Source organism: Macaca nemestrina, chromosome 1, assembly GCF_043159975.1.
Source record: "Macaca nemestrina isolate mMacNem1 chromosome 1, mMacNem.hap1, whole genome shotgun sequence".
In the NCBI taxonomy this organism is placed as follows: domain Eukaryota; kingdom Metazoa; phylum Chordata; class Mammalia; order Primates; family Cercopithecidae; genus Macaca; species Macaca nemestrina.
The window spans coordinates 139,663,122-139,679,214 of NC_092125.1; the positions used below are offsets into that span (position 1 = coordinate 139,663,122).

Consider the following 16,093-nt stretch of genomic DNA (forward strand, 5'->3'; position numbering starts at 1 on the left):
TTGATACAGGCATACAATGTGTAATAATCACATCAGGGTAAATGGGGCATCCATCACCGTTTACTGAGTTACAGACAATCCACTTATACTCTTCAGTTATTTTAAAATGTACACACACTGGACACTTAAATTTAGGGAAGGGGGAATGAGGTTGTTCTAAAAACTTTTATGTTTCCCAAAGCAGATAATGCTGATGTCTCTAAAATTTTTCCAGAAATCCTTAGTGTTTTTATTTCAAAACAGCAAGGAGGTTCCCACACCTAACCTCAGTCTACCTTCTCTTGCCCACCTGGTACACGATCAAAACTGTGGGGTTGCTGTTGTCACCTTAAAAACTCACGTATTTGGGAAGAGATATACACTGTTTTTAAAAGTGTAGTTCTGGCAACTTCTATGGCCTAGACCGGTCTACTCTTTGGGAGATCTTGTTAACTATAGGCAATCTAACTTCAACACCAAAATGAGAGGCCTGGATGTCTAGCTTTAGAATCATTTGCTGTTAAGCTCTGCCCTCTAGTGGTCACCAGTGTCACAACAGTTCAACATTTGGCTACAATTCGGTTTCTAAATATCCTGAGAGCTTTTAATATTAAATGTAATAGCGTGTCAGGACATTGTATTCAACTTCAGAAAGAAGAGCTGTGTTTACAATATATGAAAAAGCAGATTTAAATTGTCAAGGAATTTTATTATTAGAATTGTCAGTGTTCTCGAACAAAGAGCTGTAAAAGGCTATGATACTGTATGTAGATTTTGAGATAGGAGGTTTGCATTTGGCCTGAAGTTCCCTCTGGTAACCAAGAAGTTTCCTGGGAACAACTGGTATTTAAATCGTGATCTGATATCTGAAAAAATGTCTAGGCTTGGCAGGAAGGGTGCTGGTATTGGGTAAGGCAGAAGACCGCATGCCTGGGAGACAGCATGTGCTCAGGCTGACTGCAGCAGGAGAGAACAGTGGGAGGAGCCTTGGGAGAAGCAGTAGGTGCTCCATGTTTCTTGAATCAGAAAAGAGATTCTGAGAAGATCACGTTGTTCAGAGAACAATGAGTTTGGGAGGAGTTGTATTTATTTATTGCCAATGTATCTAACTACATATAACTTTGCAAGTTGCTTTTTTCGTTGGACATCATTCCATATTAAACGTATGGGCCTCCCTCCTTTCGAGTGGGTACCCAGTATTCCATTGTATGAAATACAGTTATAGTTCACTAGTTCCCTACTGACATTTGGGTTTTGCTAATATTCTGTTAGAAACAGTTTTGTGGTTAGTACATAGTCATTTGGTAAATATTTGTTGAGTCTCTTGCCTGTGCTGGTCACTGTTCCAGGGGCTGAGGATACAGCAGTGAACAAAACAATATCCCTGCCCCCATGGAGCTTTTACTCTGGGGGTGGAGGACTGGGAAGACAATAAGAAAGACAATCAAGTCAATCCTGTTAGCTGACAATGAGTGCTTAGCAGAAAAGATGCATCAGGGAAAGGAGCTATGAAAGTTGGGGTAAGGGGACATTAAATTTTAGATAGGGTGACCAGGGAAGGCCTCACCAAGAAGGTGACTTTTGAGTGGAAATACAAGTCAACTGTGATGTCTAAGGGGAAGAAGAAGGGCAAGGCTTTGAAGCCAGGGCCTGCCTCTTCCATGGAGGAACCAGGAGGCCAGAGGCTCGAGCTGGTGAAAGCAGCTGGTGTTAGAGCGGCAGAAGGTGATGTGCGAGGGATTGTGGGTCAGAGTAAGGACTTTAATTTTTTCTGGAATGAGATGGGAGGCATCTCAGGTTCACTTTGGCTTCTGTGTTGCTGCTAGACTGCAGGGGACAGGGGCTGAAGCAGGGAGACCAGTGGGGGGCCACTGTGATTGTCCAGATGAGAGATGATGGTAGTTTGGACCTGCGAGAGCAGGGGAGGTGGTAAAGAAGGGGGCTCTAGGAGCCATCAGCCCTTCCTGATGGATTGGACGTGAGGTGGGGGAAGAGAGGAGCCATACCTGATACTGGTAGGATGGTGCTGTTGTCAGTGGAGGTGGCTTGGCGTGTGTTTGTGCAAGAATTTTCAGAAGATAAAAATCTAGGAGTAGAATGATTCAGTGTCACATAATGGGTCAAAATAAAGCTTCTTGGCAACTGAAAGATTCTTTTTTATTTGTTGTTTCTTACCTTTTTCTCAGTTTCTAATTTTTTTCTAATAGTGTTTTTATGATAGTTACTTATAAAAATAAAAACACCCCTGTAATTGTATACCTTAGTCTACTCCATAGATAAGACACTGAAAACTTGTGGCTCAATCAAAATTATGTAAAGCAAGTAAATATTAGAGCAGAAGTTCTTGAAGTCTTTTGTCTCAAGACCTCTTAAAAATTATTGAGGACCCTAAAAAGTTTTTGTTGTGTGACTTCTAGCTATTGATACTCATCATGTTTGAAATTAAAATGGAATATTTTTAAATGTTTATTTATTTTTACTTAATGAGCATTTCATGTAATGTTTATTCATTTAAAAATAAGAGTAAACCCATTATATACCAGTGAATGTACATTTGTGGTAAGAATGACATTGTTTTACATATTTGCAGATCTCTTTAGTGTCTGATAGAACACAACTTGATTCTTATATTTGCTTCATTGTTCACTCTGTTGTTTTATGTTATTTTGGTTGAAGTCTCAAATAATGTGGCCCTGCACAAGTATGCAGTTCAGAAAGGGAGGAGTATTTTAATAGCCTCTTCAAATCATTACAGATGTTGGTCTTTGATACTAGAGTAGAACTCAACAAGTTGTAATTCCTTAGAGGTTAACTGCAGTGTGGACTCTGAAATCCTGTCAATGAACTTGTTTTATTTCCTTAAAATTCAATTTGAATGGATCTCTCTTGCAATTTGAATGGATCTTTTACCCATGCATAAGTTTATATCATCATGCATTGGCCATTTGAAAAATATTGGTTTATAAGTTATGCAGATCTGATAAATGTTACATATTTCACTATGTAATATCAAAACTCACATTCATTAATATGACCACCGATCTCATCAGAAAAATCATTAAAGTATTGGAAAGCTGTCAAACTCATGTGGTGAATACAAGTTTTCCAAAATTCTAGTTTCACTTGAAACCTGGAATTTTATCATTGGCAACAAACACTGTCTGTTGTTTTCCTTGAAGTAACAGGCTCACTTTGTTCGTTTTTCAGAAAATGGCTGCCAAATAAATACCCGAGTCTGAATAACCAAGTTTGTCAGACATTCTTTGAAGTAAAAACTGTGTTCCACGAAAAAGCAGCTAGTTGAGCCCACGATTCAATTGCACAGTTGCTTTTCCTTCAGACAAACTCTGTGCTTGGAAACGCGGCAGAATTGTTTTCTGTGCATGTCCTGTTCCATTGTACAGAATACTAAACAGACATGTACTCGAGGGCCCAGATTTAATAAAGTGAGTAATTCTCACTGCTTCATCAAAGACTTCTAGGTGGAACTGGCTCTTTTTCTTCAATTCTTTGAGCCAGTGGGAGTCAAGAGTGCAATGGCCTCTGGTAGAGTTTGGTGCCTCTGCCTTGCTTTGTGCTGAGGCACCAGGAATTCACCCGTCACAGCTTCTGCACCACCAGCAGTGAAACAGGCAAAAAATGTCTCTGTATCATGATGAAAATAAGTTTTGACCTCTCAGACCTCCAGAAACCTCCCCCCAGCCTGCAGACCAGCCTGTAAACCACACTTTGAGCACCACTGTACCAGAGGGTCTTTTGCTACTTAAGAGACTAAAAGCTGCAAAAACACTTAAAGCACAAATAATCCCCTCTTGTTTATCTAAATCCATATTTATTTCTCTAGCAAAGTTTACTTTTAAGCTCAGCTTGCCCAACAGTTGCATTTACATTTAAAGAGACTGGTTATTAATATAAAAAAGACATTAAATTTTCATTTAAAAATAAGGAAAAAATTGAGAGTCAATCCTCAAAGTAAGGGTTCTCAATTGTGGGCCTGTTCCTTGCAGTGGAGTGGATTATGATGCCTCTAGAAATGCTAACTTTATGTAACATAACCAAGTCATGATATAATGTAAAGATCTGGTTGCTTATCATATACTGTAAAGTGCTAGGCCAGAAGCAATTGTAACTCTCCTCTCATTGCTTTACACTAAAACTCTGAAAACCCCAAGCTTGGTGGGGCCAAGGCTGGGGTTATGGCAAGGTGCTCTGCTTGAATGTGCAAGTGCAGTCGAGGGAGAAATTTGTTGGAGGGATCCATTTACTTGCAGCAGGCTGGAAGTGCGCATTCTCCTGATCCTTAAGCTTTTATTAATTGCTGCAGCCTTGGCTCCTTCTATGCTCCCAGTGTGGATTTGCTGGCTGAGCTCCATCCGTCCTTTATGTGAATGAAGATAAGGATGTGTCAGACTCTGGGAATGAGAGCATGCTGTTTGGCCCTTCAAGGCAATTTCCTTTCGAGTCCCAGCCCTCTCCAGATGGCATCTAATTGTTTCTTGAATGACCTCAGTGTCCAGGCTGCAGGAACCTGGTCTGAGAAGCCATTTCACATATTTATTAGCCTGTGGATGAGAACTTACTATATAAAGCCCCCATTCACACTCTCAAAAGAGCTTTTTGTACAGAAGAAATAAGGAAGCTGATGGACTGTTTCCTGTGACCACCAGTCTCCAGCTGGATTCTTATTTTTACCAGGCCCAGGTGGGTGTATTTTGAAGGGGTCTGTGTGGTTCAGTTGAGTCCATCCCGATTCAGTCACCTCCACTCTGTCTCCTCATGGTCGCTACACGAAGCCTTGACAGAACGGAGTCAAGTCCCCTTACCTCATGGTTTCAGGATTACTTGAACAGAGTACAGGTGGTATGAGTTGGGGATTACTGCATTCTGGAAGCCTCTCCCAGTTTGGGAGCTAGTTCAGAGTTTGAGAGAGTAAAATGACTCTTAGGGCCAAAGTGGGAAGCAGCCCTAATTCAGCCAGAAGCTGGCAAGGCTGGCTTACCCAGTGAGGAGCATAACTCCTCTGTGGCCTGTCGTCCCTCACACCTCTGCAGTTCTGAACTATTTTTGGGGAGAGAGGGAAGGGCCCCTACCTTTTTGCAAATATCATGAATAAGAGCCATGTCTCCAGAAGTATGCATGCACACTTATTGCACATCTTAGTTCCAGGTGTTTGTGGACCCTAGGCTGAGAATCCCTGAGCTATCTCCAGATGTTCAGTGGGCCCCTATCATGTTCAGGCTTTCTAATGATGACAATAAGACATGGGTCGTGAGGCCAACAGACAAGGGCACCAGTCATTTTAATGAGTGCTTCAGTAGCTGAACCCTGGAGGACAGGGTTGGAGCTAGGGCTTCTTACTGGGACAAGTAGAAGAATAGCAAGGGGAGAAGGAAACCCCAATGGGCCCACACAGACTAAGAGCAGGGGCTCCCAAACTTCCAGGCCATGTCCACCTAAGGACTGTCTAAGGAGTACATTTGGGAAGATTCTAATGTGATTTGGAGATGATATAAACATCCTGTCCTTTGACCTGGAAAGAAGTCATGAAGGTTGCCCTCCCAGGTGACTGTACCAGGTAAAGCTCACCTGGCGTCAGAAAGGGGGTGTCTCAGCCAGTACCTCTGAATTGGGTCTGTGGCCTTCCACATAGCAGAATAGCCTTTTGGAAACATTCTCCAGGAGCTGATGGTGCTGATGCCACATAAGCAGGGCTGAGAGTGCAGTTGGTTCATGCTTTCCCCTGGCTGGGAGGTGCTGGGTGTGGGAGCAGAACTCACCCCTACACCAGTGGCATAGGACATTCCAACAGTAGGAATCCCTCTCCCTCTTCCTAGAGGCAAATTCATGTCATTGTTATCCTTAAAAACTCAAGACAACTCAGTTATTTCCATGGAAGTCCCTGGAACAGACTGCAAAACACCATTAATTTCCATTCATTGCTGACACATGAGTGCACAACCCTATTATTAATGGGTGTATAATATGCATGTTTTCATGTAACATCAGTTCATGTTGGCTCCTTGTAGCGTTTCTCAGATACAGAGATCACATTTTATACACATAATCTCCAGCATAGCCCGACACAGTATGTTACATCTTCATCTCAAGTTTTAATCTTACACTGATAAGGTGAGCCTGTAAGCGCACATTGATGGTGTAAGCTAGGAAATTTACCTCTGGGAAGGGCCTGGGTGGAGTGGCCTGGGTTGATGACTACTTCTGGGAAGGAAAACATTTTTAGGACCTCAGTCTCTTGCATCTGCTTCTCTCAGCACTTTGGCCACATTCTCTTCCATCAGCTTCTTTATGCAGTGGGGCCTGACTGTGGGCTGCTCTAGGCTTATATTCTTAAAACTTGTGGTCCAAGGGGAAAAGGGGGTGTCTTCCTTAGCCCTTGTTCGAAAAGTCTCAGGGAAGGACTCTGTTTGGTCTCATGTCATTCACCTGCTCACTCTTGGACCGTTCAGTGTTCAGTATTCTGATTGGCTCACACATCCATTTAAAGAATGAATACACATTCTACTCAGTAAAGCTTTTAAATATAATAGCCACCACCTGCTGTCTATACCATTTACCCCCCTACATTTTTAGGATCAGAAGTATATTCTGCTATATTTCCGTTATCTCTATTCAGGATACATATATAAAATGTTGACACATGAATGCTAAATTTTGCAAAAAAAAAAAAAAATCTTTCCAAGTCCTATTCCCATCTTTCCCCAGTTTATCTCCCTCCTCGTTTATGTACTGGATACCTATTGCCTCCAAGTTTGCCAGATTCACTGCTGTTACAGATAAGTTATGGGCAGGGGGTGGGGGTGTCCAGAGGGGATGTGGATCCCCAGCGATCTATAGCTTGTCCTTGGACAGATTCCCACCTCTTATCACAAGTGACCCAACCGGGAGGCCTGGTGTTCCTGGAGAGTTACCCAGATGGGTTTCTACTGCTCTCTCTAGTAATTCTCCCTTCCTCCACCCAGCCCTTCCACCCATTTGGGTATACACTGCAAGGTATACCCAGATCCTTGAGCCACTGGCAAAAGAATTCATTGTCCCCACCTTGGCACCAGGAAGGGCAAATGTTGACCTTCTGGGTGTCACTCCTGCAGACAGCATTGTGCTTGGCAGTTGACCACGTTAGGAAGTGAAGAAACTGGCCGGCAGTCAATGAGATCCTTCCATGCACAGAACCCTCTGAGTTGGCCTCTTCCTGTAGAGGAAGGCGTACTGTTTGTGTTTCCATGTGACAAAGGCGGTCCCTTAGCCCTTCTTGTTGCCTCCTGGTTCTTCTCAGATTCTGATGTCAGCATCCATCCGTCCCAGCCCTGCCGTTTCCTTTCAGCTGTGCGTGGACTAGGCTCTCTGATGGACTATTGCAGATGAGATCTGCTGTCTGTGTTGCCAAAAGTATCTGTCCCTCAGTTGGAGGGAGGTCTGCCTTTCAGATTTGCATAAGATAAAGCACTTCTGGTGACCAGGTGTTCTCCATGCTTCCCTCATCACAGCAGATAGAGCCAGCCATTATGATTCATTGTTGTTTTAATCATTAAGAGCTGTTTGATCCCACATGTGAAATGGAGATAATAATACTTAATACTCCTCTCCTAGTATGAGTATGAAATAGGACACTATGGTAAAAGTTCTCTGTAGAAATGCTGGCTCCTGGCCGGGCGTGGTGGCTCACACCAGTAATCCCAGCACTTTGGGAGGCCTAGGAGGGTGGATCACAAGGTCAGGAGTTCGAGATCAGCCTGGCCAATATAATGAAACCCCATTTCTACTAAAAATACAAAAATTAGCCAGGCATGGTGGCGGGTGCCTGTAGTCCCTTCTACTCGGGAAGCTGAGGCAGGAGAATCGCCTGAACCTGGGAGGCGGAGCTTGCAGTGAGCCGAGATCATGCCACTGCACTCCAGCCTGGGCAACAGAGTGAGACTCTGTCTCAAAAAAAAAAAAAAGAAATGCGGGCTCCTGGGGACCTTGCACGCAGGGTGAGTGGGGTGAAACGGTGTCTGTGACTGCTGCATTCTTCTTCAAGGCGTCTCTGAAGTCCGTGGTGAGGAGGGGTTTTCTGTCCTAAGTATTATATGCAAAGAAGGTCCTTCCACCCACTGAGTGAAGGAGTTCCCATGCTGGTTAAAGCTGCTCCAGTGACCATTAGGAACTGCAATACTACTTGCCTCAAGGCTATCTCTCCCCTCCTCTTACCAGCCACATCCCTGCTACAGCCCGGGTATGTGCAAGGTGGCCAGCCAGGATGCTTTATCAGTCGTTACTCACTTCCGTGACCACCAGGGTATTCTCACCTCCTTTCTCACATGCCACTGAAAGTCTTTCTGGATCAGAAGGAATTTTTTGGTCACATGACTCTTTGAGATTGGGTAAAAGTAATAACCCCTCTCTTCAGTGAACACAACAGTTTGTATACAGTTTCTAGTGGCCCATGGAAGCCCCAGTCCATCCCTAGGTTCAGAACTTCTCATCTGGACTGATTCTCACAGCTACTTTGGCAGGATGCAGAATTATCCAGTACATCACTCAGATGGTAATGCCCATGGTCAGCTTATGACCATGAAAAAGGGATATTTTCCCATTGAAATATTTTGTTTACATGGCTAGAATTTGCTTGACAACAGAAAAGCAATTTATAAGACCATTTTCTCTCCAGGCTGGAATGGGTGTGGTTACTCCTGACTCCATCTCTCACCTGGTACAGACCCCGCCCTCCACCCCTGGGTTCCTGTCTTCCTAGGCAGGTGATCCCTTGCAGGCTGGTTCATCCACTCAGCCACTTGGCAGCCTTTCTGGGTGGAGATAGGGATGGGTGGCTTTGGAAGAATGCACTGTAACTCTGGCAGATTCCTGCCATTAGGGACTTGAGAGAAGGAGATCTAGGCAGAAGGCAGTATCTGGGAGGACACAGAGAAAAAGTCTAGAGAGGACAGAGGGGTCACAGCGTCTGAGGAGCTATAGCAGACATGGTTGTAGTTCTAGAATTAGTTACTATCAGACAACCCAGTAATACAGGCCAGGGAAGTATGAAGGAGTCGGCATATGAGAGGTGGTTCTCTGGGGATGCTAAACACACATGGGAGATCTGTTCCCAGGGCTGAATTGCAGGGCCAGGGCAGGGGGAGGTGGGGCTGGAGGAGTGAGGATTCTGAAGGGCATCCAATCAGGACTGAGGTTGAAGTCCAATTCTGCAACCAGCTTGGTCCCAAGGCAGTGGGAAAGAAGGGGTGTCACCCAGGCCCCATAGGCAGAGGGGGCCCACAGGATCCCCAGTCAGATTAGCTCAGACAAGGATGGTACATGGAGAGCTGGTAGTTGTGGATGAACCCAGGAGTTCCCTGGATTAGGGTCATGTGGGCAGATGCTGTGGATACACCTGCTGCCTATTAGCTCCTAACATGATAGAGACTCTGGAGTAGAAAATCCTGAGACATCTGAGCAAGTGTGATTAAAACCATATGTGGTATTTTAATAAGCAGTTTTAAAATTTAATGAGTAACATATATTTTAAGGCTAAAAGCTCTTAAAAGTCTCCTTATTATACCAGCTCCTAAGTGTACCAGCTGGGAGCCAGCCAGTGGTCAGTGGCTCATGGCATGGGTGGGTGTCCACCCTCTTCTTGTGGTTCCTGTAGCCCAGTGTGTGGGTGGGTATGTGCCCTGTGAGTACAGTGGGGAACATGGGGTTTGTCGTCCCTTCCTTCGAAGGGGGAAGGAAGCTCACGTTTGTTTGGTGCCTACTGTGTGTTGGGTGCCAGGCCCCCCGTGTGATATCTCACTTGATGCTCACAATAACTTGGTAAGTTTGGGGAGGAAACTGAGGCTCAGAGAAGTTAATCCCCCAAGGTCACCCAGCTAGCTAGTGGTAAAGACTGGAACCCATCCTGGCTCTCTTTCTAGCCTCCTACCTCCGGGGTGCATTACAGAGCCATTTTGAAGACAAGCAGATGTTTGTCTCACAGCTCAGTTTTGGAAGATGCCATTTTGCAGAGATGCTTGTGAGACAGAGAACTGGCACAGTGGAGATGGGAGAGAGGCAGCTGTTCCTGGCTGGTAAGGCCTCCAGAGGGCCCCGCAGATGCCCCTCTCCCATTTTTATGGCACTCTGCATGGGAGGGACCTCTGAAGGGCTTTGTGGTCATTGCCTATTGCTTACATAGCTCATGCCTACCAAAAGTGGAAGGAAAGGGAAAGAAAAAAGTGTACAACAAAGAAAACCCAGGAGCTGAGATGGCAGGAGAAGTAAGTGATTGCTCCAGGTGTAATTGCTTGCATAGTAAGTGTAGAAGAAAAGGAATCTTGGTGATGAATCATCTTGGATGGATAAGACTCCAAGGGGTATATGGATGGGCTTCAGTGGATACAAGAATCCCTTGAAGCAGAGGTGTCCAAGAGGGAGAAGGGGTTCTTAGTTTCTGTCTCTGGTTGGACCAGTAAAGCCCCTTCTTCATCCCTCTTTTCCACTTATCACTAGAGACAGAAACTAAAAATCATGGCTTCAGCCAGGAGCAGTGGCTCACGCCTATAATCCCAGCACTTTGGGAGGCTGAGGTGGGTGGATCACGAGGTCAGGAGATTGAGACCATCCTGGCCAACATGGTGAAACCCTGTCTCTACTAAAATACAATTAAAAAAAAAAAATTGACGTGGTGGCATGCGCCTGTAGTCCCAGCTGAGGGAGGCTGAGGCAGGAGAATTGCTTGAACCTGGGAGGTGGAGGTTGCAGTGAGCCGAGATTGCACCACTGCACTCCAGCCGGGTGACAGAGCAAGATTCTGTTTCAAAAAAAATTAAAAACAACAACAACAAAAAACACCCATGGTTTCAGGCTGCTAAATGCCTAAAACAGAACAAAATGAACAACAACATAGTAAGGCGGGTTGGACAAGTTCTAATTGTAAAGCATTGCAAGTATGTGTCTTTTGCTCTAGAAGGAGGGCCCATGACTTTCATAGAATCTCAAAGAAGGCCAAGATCATCAGATAATGAGTCTGCCATTTGAGAGCTTGGGATTATGTCCTGTATGTGTTCTTTTTTTCTTTTGCTTTTATTTATTTTTGCCTTAATGCTAAAAACAGAAAATTGAGCTTGCATAAGATTTCTGGGGTGACACCAGGAACTAGGTGGTAGTGGTAGAGAGGTGAATGGGGCAGAGTTGTGTGTGATAGTTAAGAAAGCAAAACAGGGCACAGTGCCTAATTTTGCTTCACATTACTCAGTTATACAATTTTAATAGCTAGTTAGAGAAACAGAGATTGGTAAGGGAAGACAGAAGGCCCAGCAGAGAGAAATCTGTGTAGACTGTACTTAGTCTCTTTGTTTGTGTGCTAGGCAGATCAATACTGCTTCCGGATAGAGACCATTTGACAGCCATACTCTTTCATCCCCTTGAGGAATCTGGGGAAACTGTTAGACCAGGATATGTACAGCAAACACTCCTGAATGCACCCTCTGTGTTCACCAGGGCAGGTGAACATCTTGTCCACAGCAATACACAAAGGGGGCCAGAGGGCGCAGGCATTGTTGCCTGCCCTCCTCCCGCTGAGTGTCATTTGCATTCCCTTTTGGAACAAGAAATCAATCAGATTTGCATATAGGGAAATGTGTAGAACTGTCTGTGGCAGCTTCCGTAGCGACTGAGCCTGGCTGGAAGAGGAGCTGACCTCTTGCGCAAAGTCCTCTCCTCCTGTCCTCCCCGGTTTCTCAGCTCTTCTCCCTCAGGCCCTCTGACTCTGTGGGAAGGTGTGTGAGCCCCTGGCTTATTTGTTCAGAATCAGGCAGAGACATGGTGGGTGCTGGGGAAGTCTTGAGAAGCAGGGCTGTGGATCAACTTGCCTCCTTATCTGCCTAGGGCTTCCCAAGCATCTGCCACACTGCTCTCCACGGAGCCGAGTCTGCCGAGGGTATCCTCACCGTGACACCAGGCTGGTGCTGAGTGGGGCAAGGTCCATTCTAATCATTGCCTGCTTCCCAGGGCACCAGGAAAGATGGAGCTGGTTCCATCAGCCTCAGGCCCTAGCTCATTAAAGCTGTCTTTTTTCACCGGGGGAGCCAGATCACTGGGGTTTAGGGGAAGCAAAAAGCCAGAAAGCATTGATCTTTAGGGGAGAGGGAGTAGGATAAAGGGTCATAGTAGTTGCCACAAGATGTTTTGAGCTGTTCTGATCGTGATGACTGGTGGTCACCCCGAATGATGTCACTTTGGGCAGGAACGAGCCAGGCCTTGAAGCCTGGGGTGAGTTACTGTCCTCTAGCCATGGGCAGAGTCACTGTCCATGGGGCTGCTTGACAGAGCCCAAGAGTGCCTCCGTGTAAGGCTTGATGCCCTGATTCTGGGCTGCTTTGGGGAGGGTTTGGGGCTATGGGCAGTATTGTGTTCCAGATGTGCTGAAACAGTGAAAAGCAGGTACTTGGCAGGCATATCTTTCTCGTGCTGTCTCCCTCCATGCCCTGTTGGAGAGAGGGCCTACCTCACTGGGAGCCTGATCTTCTAGCGGGGGCCGTGGCGCTTTGGGAAAAGGACTCTGCACTCACTCTCTTGGCCCTTGTCAGCTGAGGGGCTGCTGCCAACAGGAAGCATGTGTCTGCTGATGTGGCTGGCAGGCAGCTCCTGTTTCCATGGTTACTAAATAGGGCAGGTTAGTATTAGGGCTGCCCAAGGAAAAACTGGCATTGAGGGCAGTGCTTCTGCAGGGGTCTTCCTCTGGCCTGCGTTAACCCTCTTTGTAAATTGGGGGGTGGGCAACATTTGACCTGAGGTAATGGAGGTTTCCTTCAAGGACCCACCTGGCTTCCCAGCCATGGCTTTAATCACAGGTGTTCCCTTGGTGCAAAGGAGCGAGCCTTCCAGGCAGCCAGAGAGGGGCGGTGGAGTTCACCCTGTGGGACCTTTTCCAGAGCTCAGAGCTGCCTGACTGGGTCCCTCCCTTCCTCAGTCCCTGGGAATTCCTTAGAAATGCCCTCCCCTATCCCTAAAGGGTCATGGTGTGTAGAAAGCCCTGCATCCAAATTTGATGAGTCCCAAATCCCATGTACCAGATCATCAGAAAGTGGCCCAGTGCCCCAGGTCACAGCCCCTTAACGGGGCTGTGTGAGTAACAGGTTTAATTATAAAACATTTAAAAAATCTATTTGTGTTTCTGTGTGATCAGATACCAAGTTCTGCAGTCTGAGGTTGGAGTCCCTAGCCCTTTGTTCTCTGCTGAGTGGTACACGGGTCTGGTCCTGTATTTCCTTGTAACTGGAATAGAGTAATCATTGTGGGGAGAATGGGAGGAATTGATCGGCGTAAATAGGCAACGTTTTAAAGTTTAACAAGTCAGTGAAGGGCACTTTGAGAATGCCTGCAATTATCATCTTTAGTTACAAAAACAACACATTATTTTAGTCTCTCTCCTTGACCGTTTCAGGAGAAAATTGATGAAAACCTTTGAGTGCTGCTTCAGAAATTGTTTTTGGTGTGAAATAAAAATAAAAGATGCTTAGGAAACAGTTACCTAATAAGATTAGTCATGATTTAATCCTGGTGGAACAAATTCTTTGAGTATTTTGGAGATATTTCTTAGAATAAACAGAGAAATCCTCAGGTAACAAGAGCTGTGATTCCACAGTGACCTGAGTGTCTTTGGTTTTGTTTTTACCCTGGCTCTGGAGCACTTTATTCGTAATTCTATGTGATTTACATGTCTGAGTTATTTGCATATTACTTTCAGGAATGCATTTCATTCACGATTTCTGGGGGAAGGGTGTCTGGGCTTCAGAATCTCTTGGCTGACTAATCTCACGAATTTCTGTGCAGGATTTCAGGCACTGCTCCCCTCCCTTTTCCCAGGCCTGGGATGGTGCCTGTCTAGCCTCTTGGGGAGGTTTTTAGCTTGGAGGAATTGTTATTTGCTCTCCAAGGAGAATACCAGGTGAAAATGGCCCCTTTTGTGGTGGCTAATGGCCTGATTGATGAGTCATGCCCACAGAACTGCTGGGGCCTGGGCCTGGCTGCTCACACGGACTTACCCTTTGAACCCCATCTAATGGAAACGAGGGCAAGCCAGAAAACGCTTCCTCGCAGATGCAGTACTGGACCTTGGAGGACAGTAGGGTCCCACTGACCAGACAGTCTTCAAGGGCTCTTCCAGCTCAGAAAACCCGTCTGAGTTCTGCCACCTTGGTGCTGCCTTCTAGGTTCTCTGGTGGACTTTCTGTGGCCCAGGAGTCCTCAGGACTGTACACCAGACCTCCAGAGTCAGAGAGGAGAAGGAGTGAGGGAGGAAAGCAGAAAGGAAGTCATCGCCTGTGGCAATAGAGCCTCACTTAGCTTCTCCATCCCCATGTTGACACGTTGATTAGAACGGGCCCTTGTCCTTGCATGGGTGCGAGACTGTGGATCTCCACACCTGCTCACTGGGCCCAGAACAATTCCCTATTTTTGTAGGCAGACTTGACCTAGTCCAAAGGACCTAGCCCAAGGTCTTCTGAGGATTTGACGCTAATCCCGTTGGATATTTCTCATACCTCCCTCATGCCTCATCTGGTATTGTTCCTTTCTGGACTGAATAGGTCCTGTTTCTTCCTCATTACAAGTTTCTGCCTGTGTGAAGTTTTAGAAAGCTTCAGGACACATTCCATATTTGAGACTGAAGCCACAAAAAGTTAATATATGGAGCAGTAGGATAAGAGAGGAAGAGCTACAGGCAGAAGCCTGGATTTGATTAAAAAAAAAAAAAAAAAAAAGACTCGTTGAGTATCCGCTATAACTGGAATGAAAGAGGAAAAGCAGTTAGTTTTCCCTGAAGGTGTTATGCGGCTCTTGGTAGGGGTAGAGGCCTCAGATTGCAGGGAATCCAGGAGGGCCTTGCTTGGCTGCGTTGGATGCGAGGTTTGTGTGCAGGATCTAGGTTACGCAAAGTGGGTAATCAGAGTGGCGATGAGTAATTAAAGTGAAGGATTTAAAGGAGAGTGTAGGACAAACAGTTGAGTCAGAAGTGGGTACATGGGCCCCATCCTCCCAACAGGCTGCACAGCCAGGTGGGAGGGCATAGGGCGCTTAGGGTGTTTGCTGACAGACTTGCTAATTAAACACCAAAAGGCAATATTGCTTTGCCAGTAGTGATGACTATGCCAACGTTATCAGCTGCAAACTGGCTGCCAGGAGCATCTTAATTAAAAATAAACAGCTCTGGAGGTGGGCTTGGGAGAGTGAGGACAGGGATCCTGCCTGGGTTACTTAGGACATCTAAGATTGCTCCTAGGGAAAGTCACTTTTAGGCCACCTCCTTTCCTCAAAGGAGCCTCTGTTCATAACAAGGTAGTGTGAATGTACAACTTGCCCTGCTTCCTTAAACCTCTGGTTGCTGGAGTGACAAGCAAACAGAACCACTAGGAGCAGGTGGCATGGTACAGTTCAGTCCCAGAAGGAAATGCTGGGTTGGGGGAGAGGGGCTGCTAATGATTTCTGCCTGGTCTCTAAATTGAGGGGACAGCTAAAGCCCAAGGCCTCTTCTAAGAGGGGTTAGAATTTCATCAGAAAGCAAGTCTGGTCACATGAGAATTTCTGGCACTGTGTGCATGGCAGGCTGGACACCAGCCTGCGAGAATTGAGCGAGTGGATCGTATTGGCTTCAGCAGAGGGGAAAAGTCCCAGACTAGCCTGGGAGAAGGAGCCGACTCACTCCCCCGGCTGCCGACTTCCCTGACTTCTGGGCAGAAGCAGCACAGCTGCTGTGGTGGGCTAGGGCTTTAACATCCGAAGCCCCCTTTCTTTTAACCGCGAAGACAGTGTGTGGTCCCCGGGACTGAAGACCGAAAGATGCCTAAGGAATGCAGTGCTTTCCACGCCTTCTCAGCAGCTCTGTGCTGCTTCTATCACCGCAAGTCTTTCATTGGAGTCAAGGTAGGTTTGGTTTGGAAATAAAGTACATCTGTCAGTCTTTTGGGGGACCCTGAAAGCATTAGTTTCCTAAAGGGCAATAGATAAAAGTTTGCAGCTTGCTGATTATAAAAACAGAGGTGCTTTCTTTGACTGATGGGTCTTCAAGAGCCCCTAGTGGTGTACCTTCCCTGGAAGCAGAGCCCAGTGGCACAGATCGGCGCTTCTTGTCTGTTTTGGG

At 46.0% G+C, this 16,093-nt stretch overlaps 1 protein-coding gene across 6 annotated transcripts in view; it reads left to right on the top strand.

The window, feature by feature from the left end:
* LOC105485405 (BCAR3 adaptor protein, NSP family member) overlaps positions 1 to 16,093 on the top strand; it is a 289,503-nt gene that overhangs the window by 220,434 nt on the left and 52,976 nt on the right. Inside the window, exon 1 of one of the 6 annotated variants that reach the window (XM_011747745.3) lies at positions 14,708 to 15,876. The exons of the other annotated variants lie outside the window; for them this stretch is intronic. Coding sequence (XP_011746047.2) covers positions 15,793 to 15,876 — 84 coding nt within the window. The 5' untranslated portion in view covers positions 14,708 to 15,792. Of the gene's footprint in view, positions 1 to 14,707; positions 15,877 to 16,093 lie in introns of those variants that run through there. 6 annotated transcript variants of the gene reach the window in all.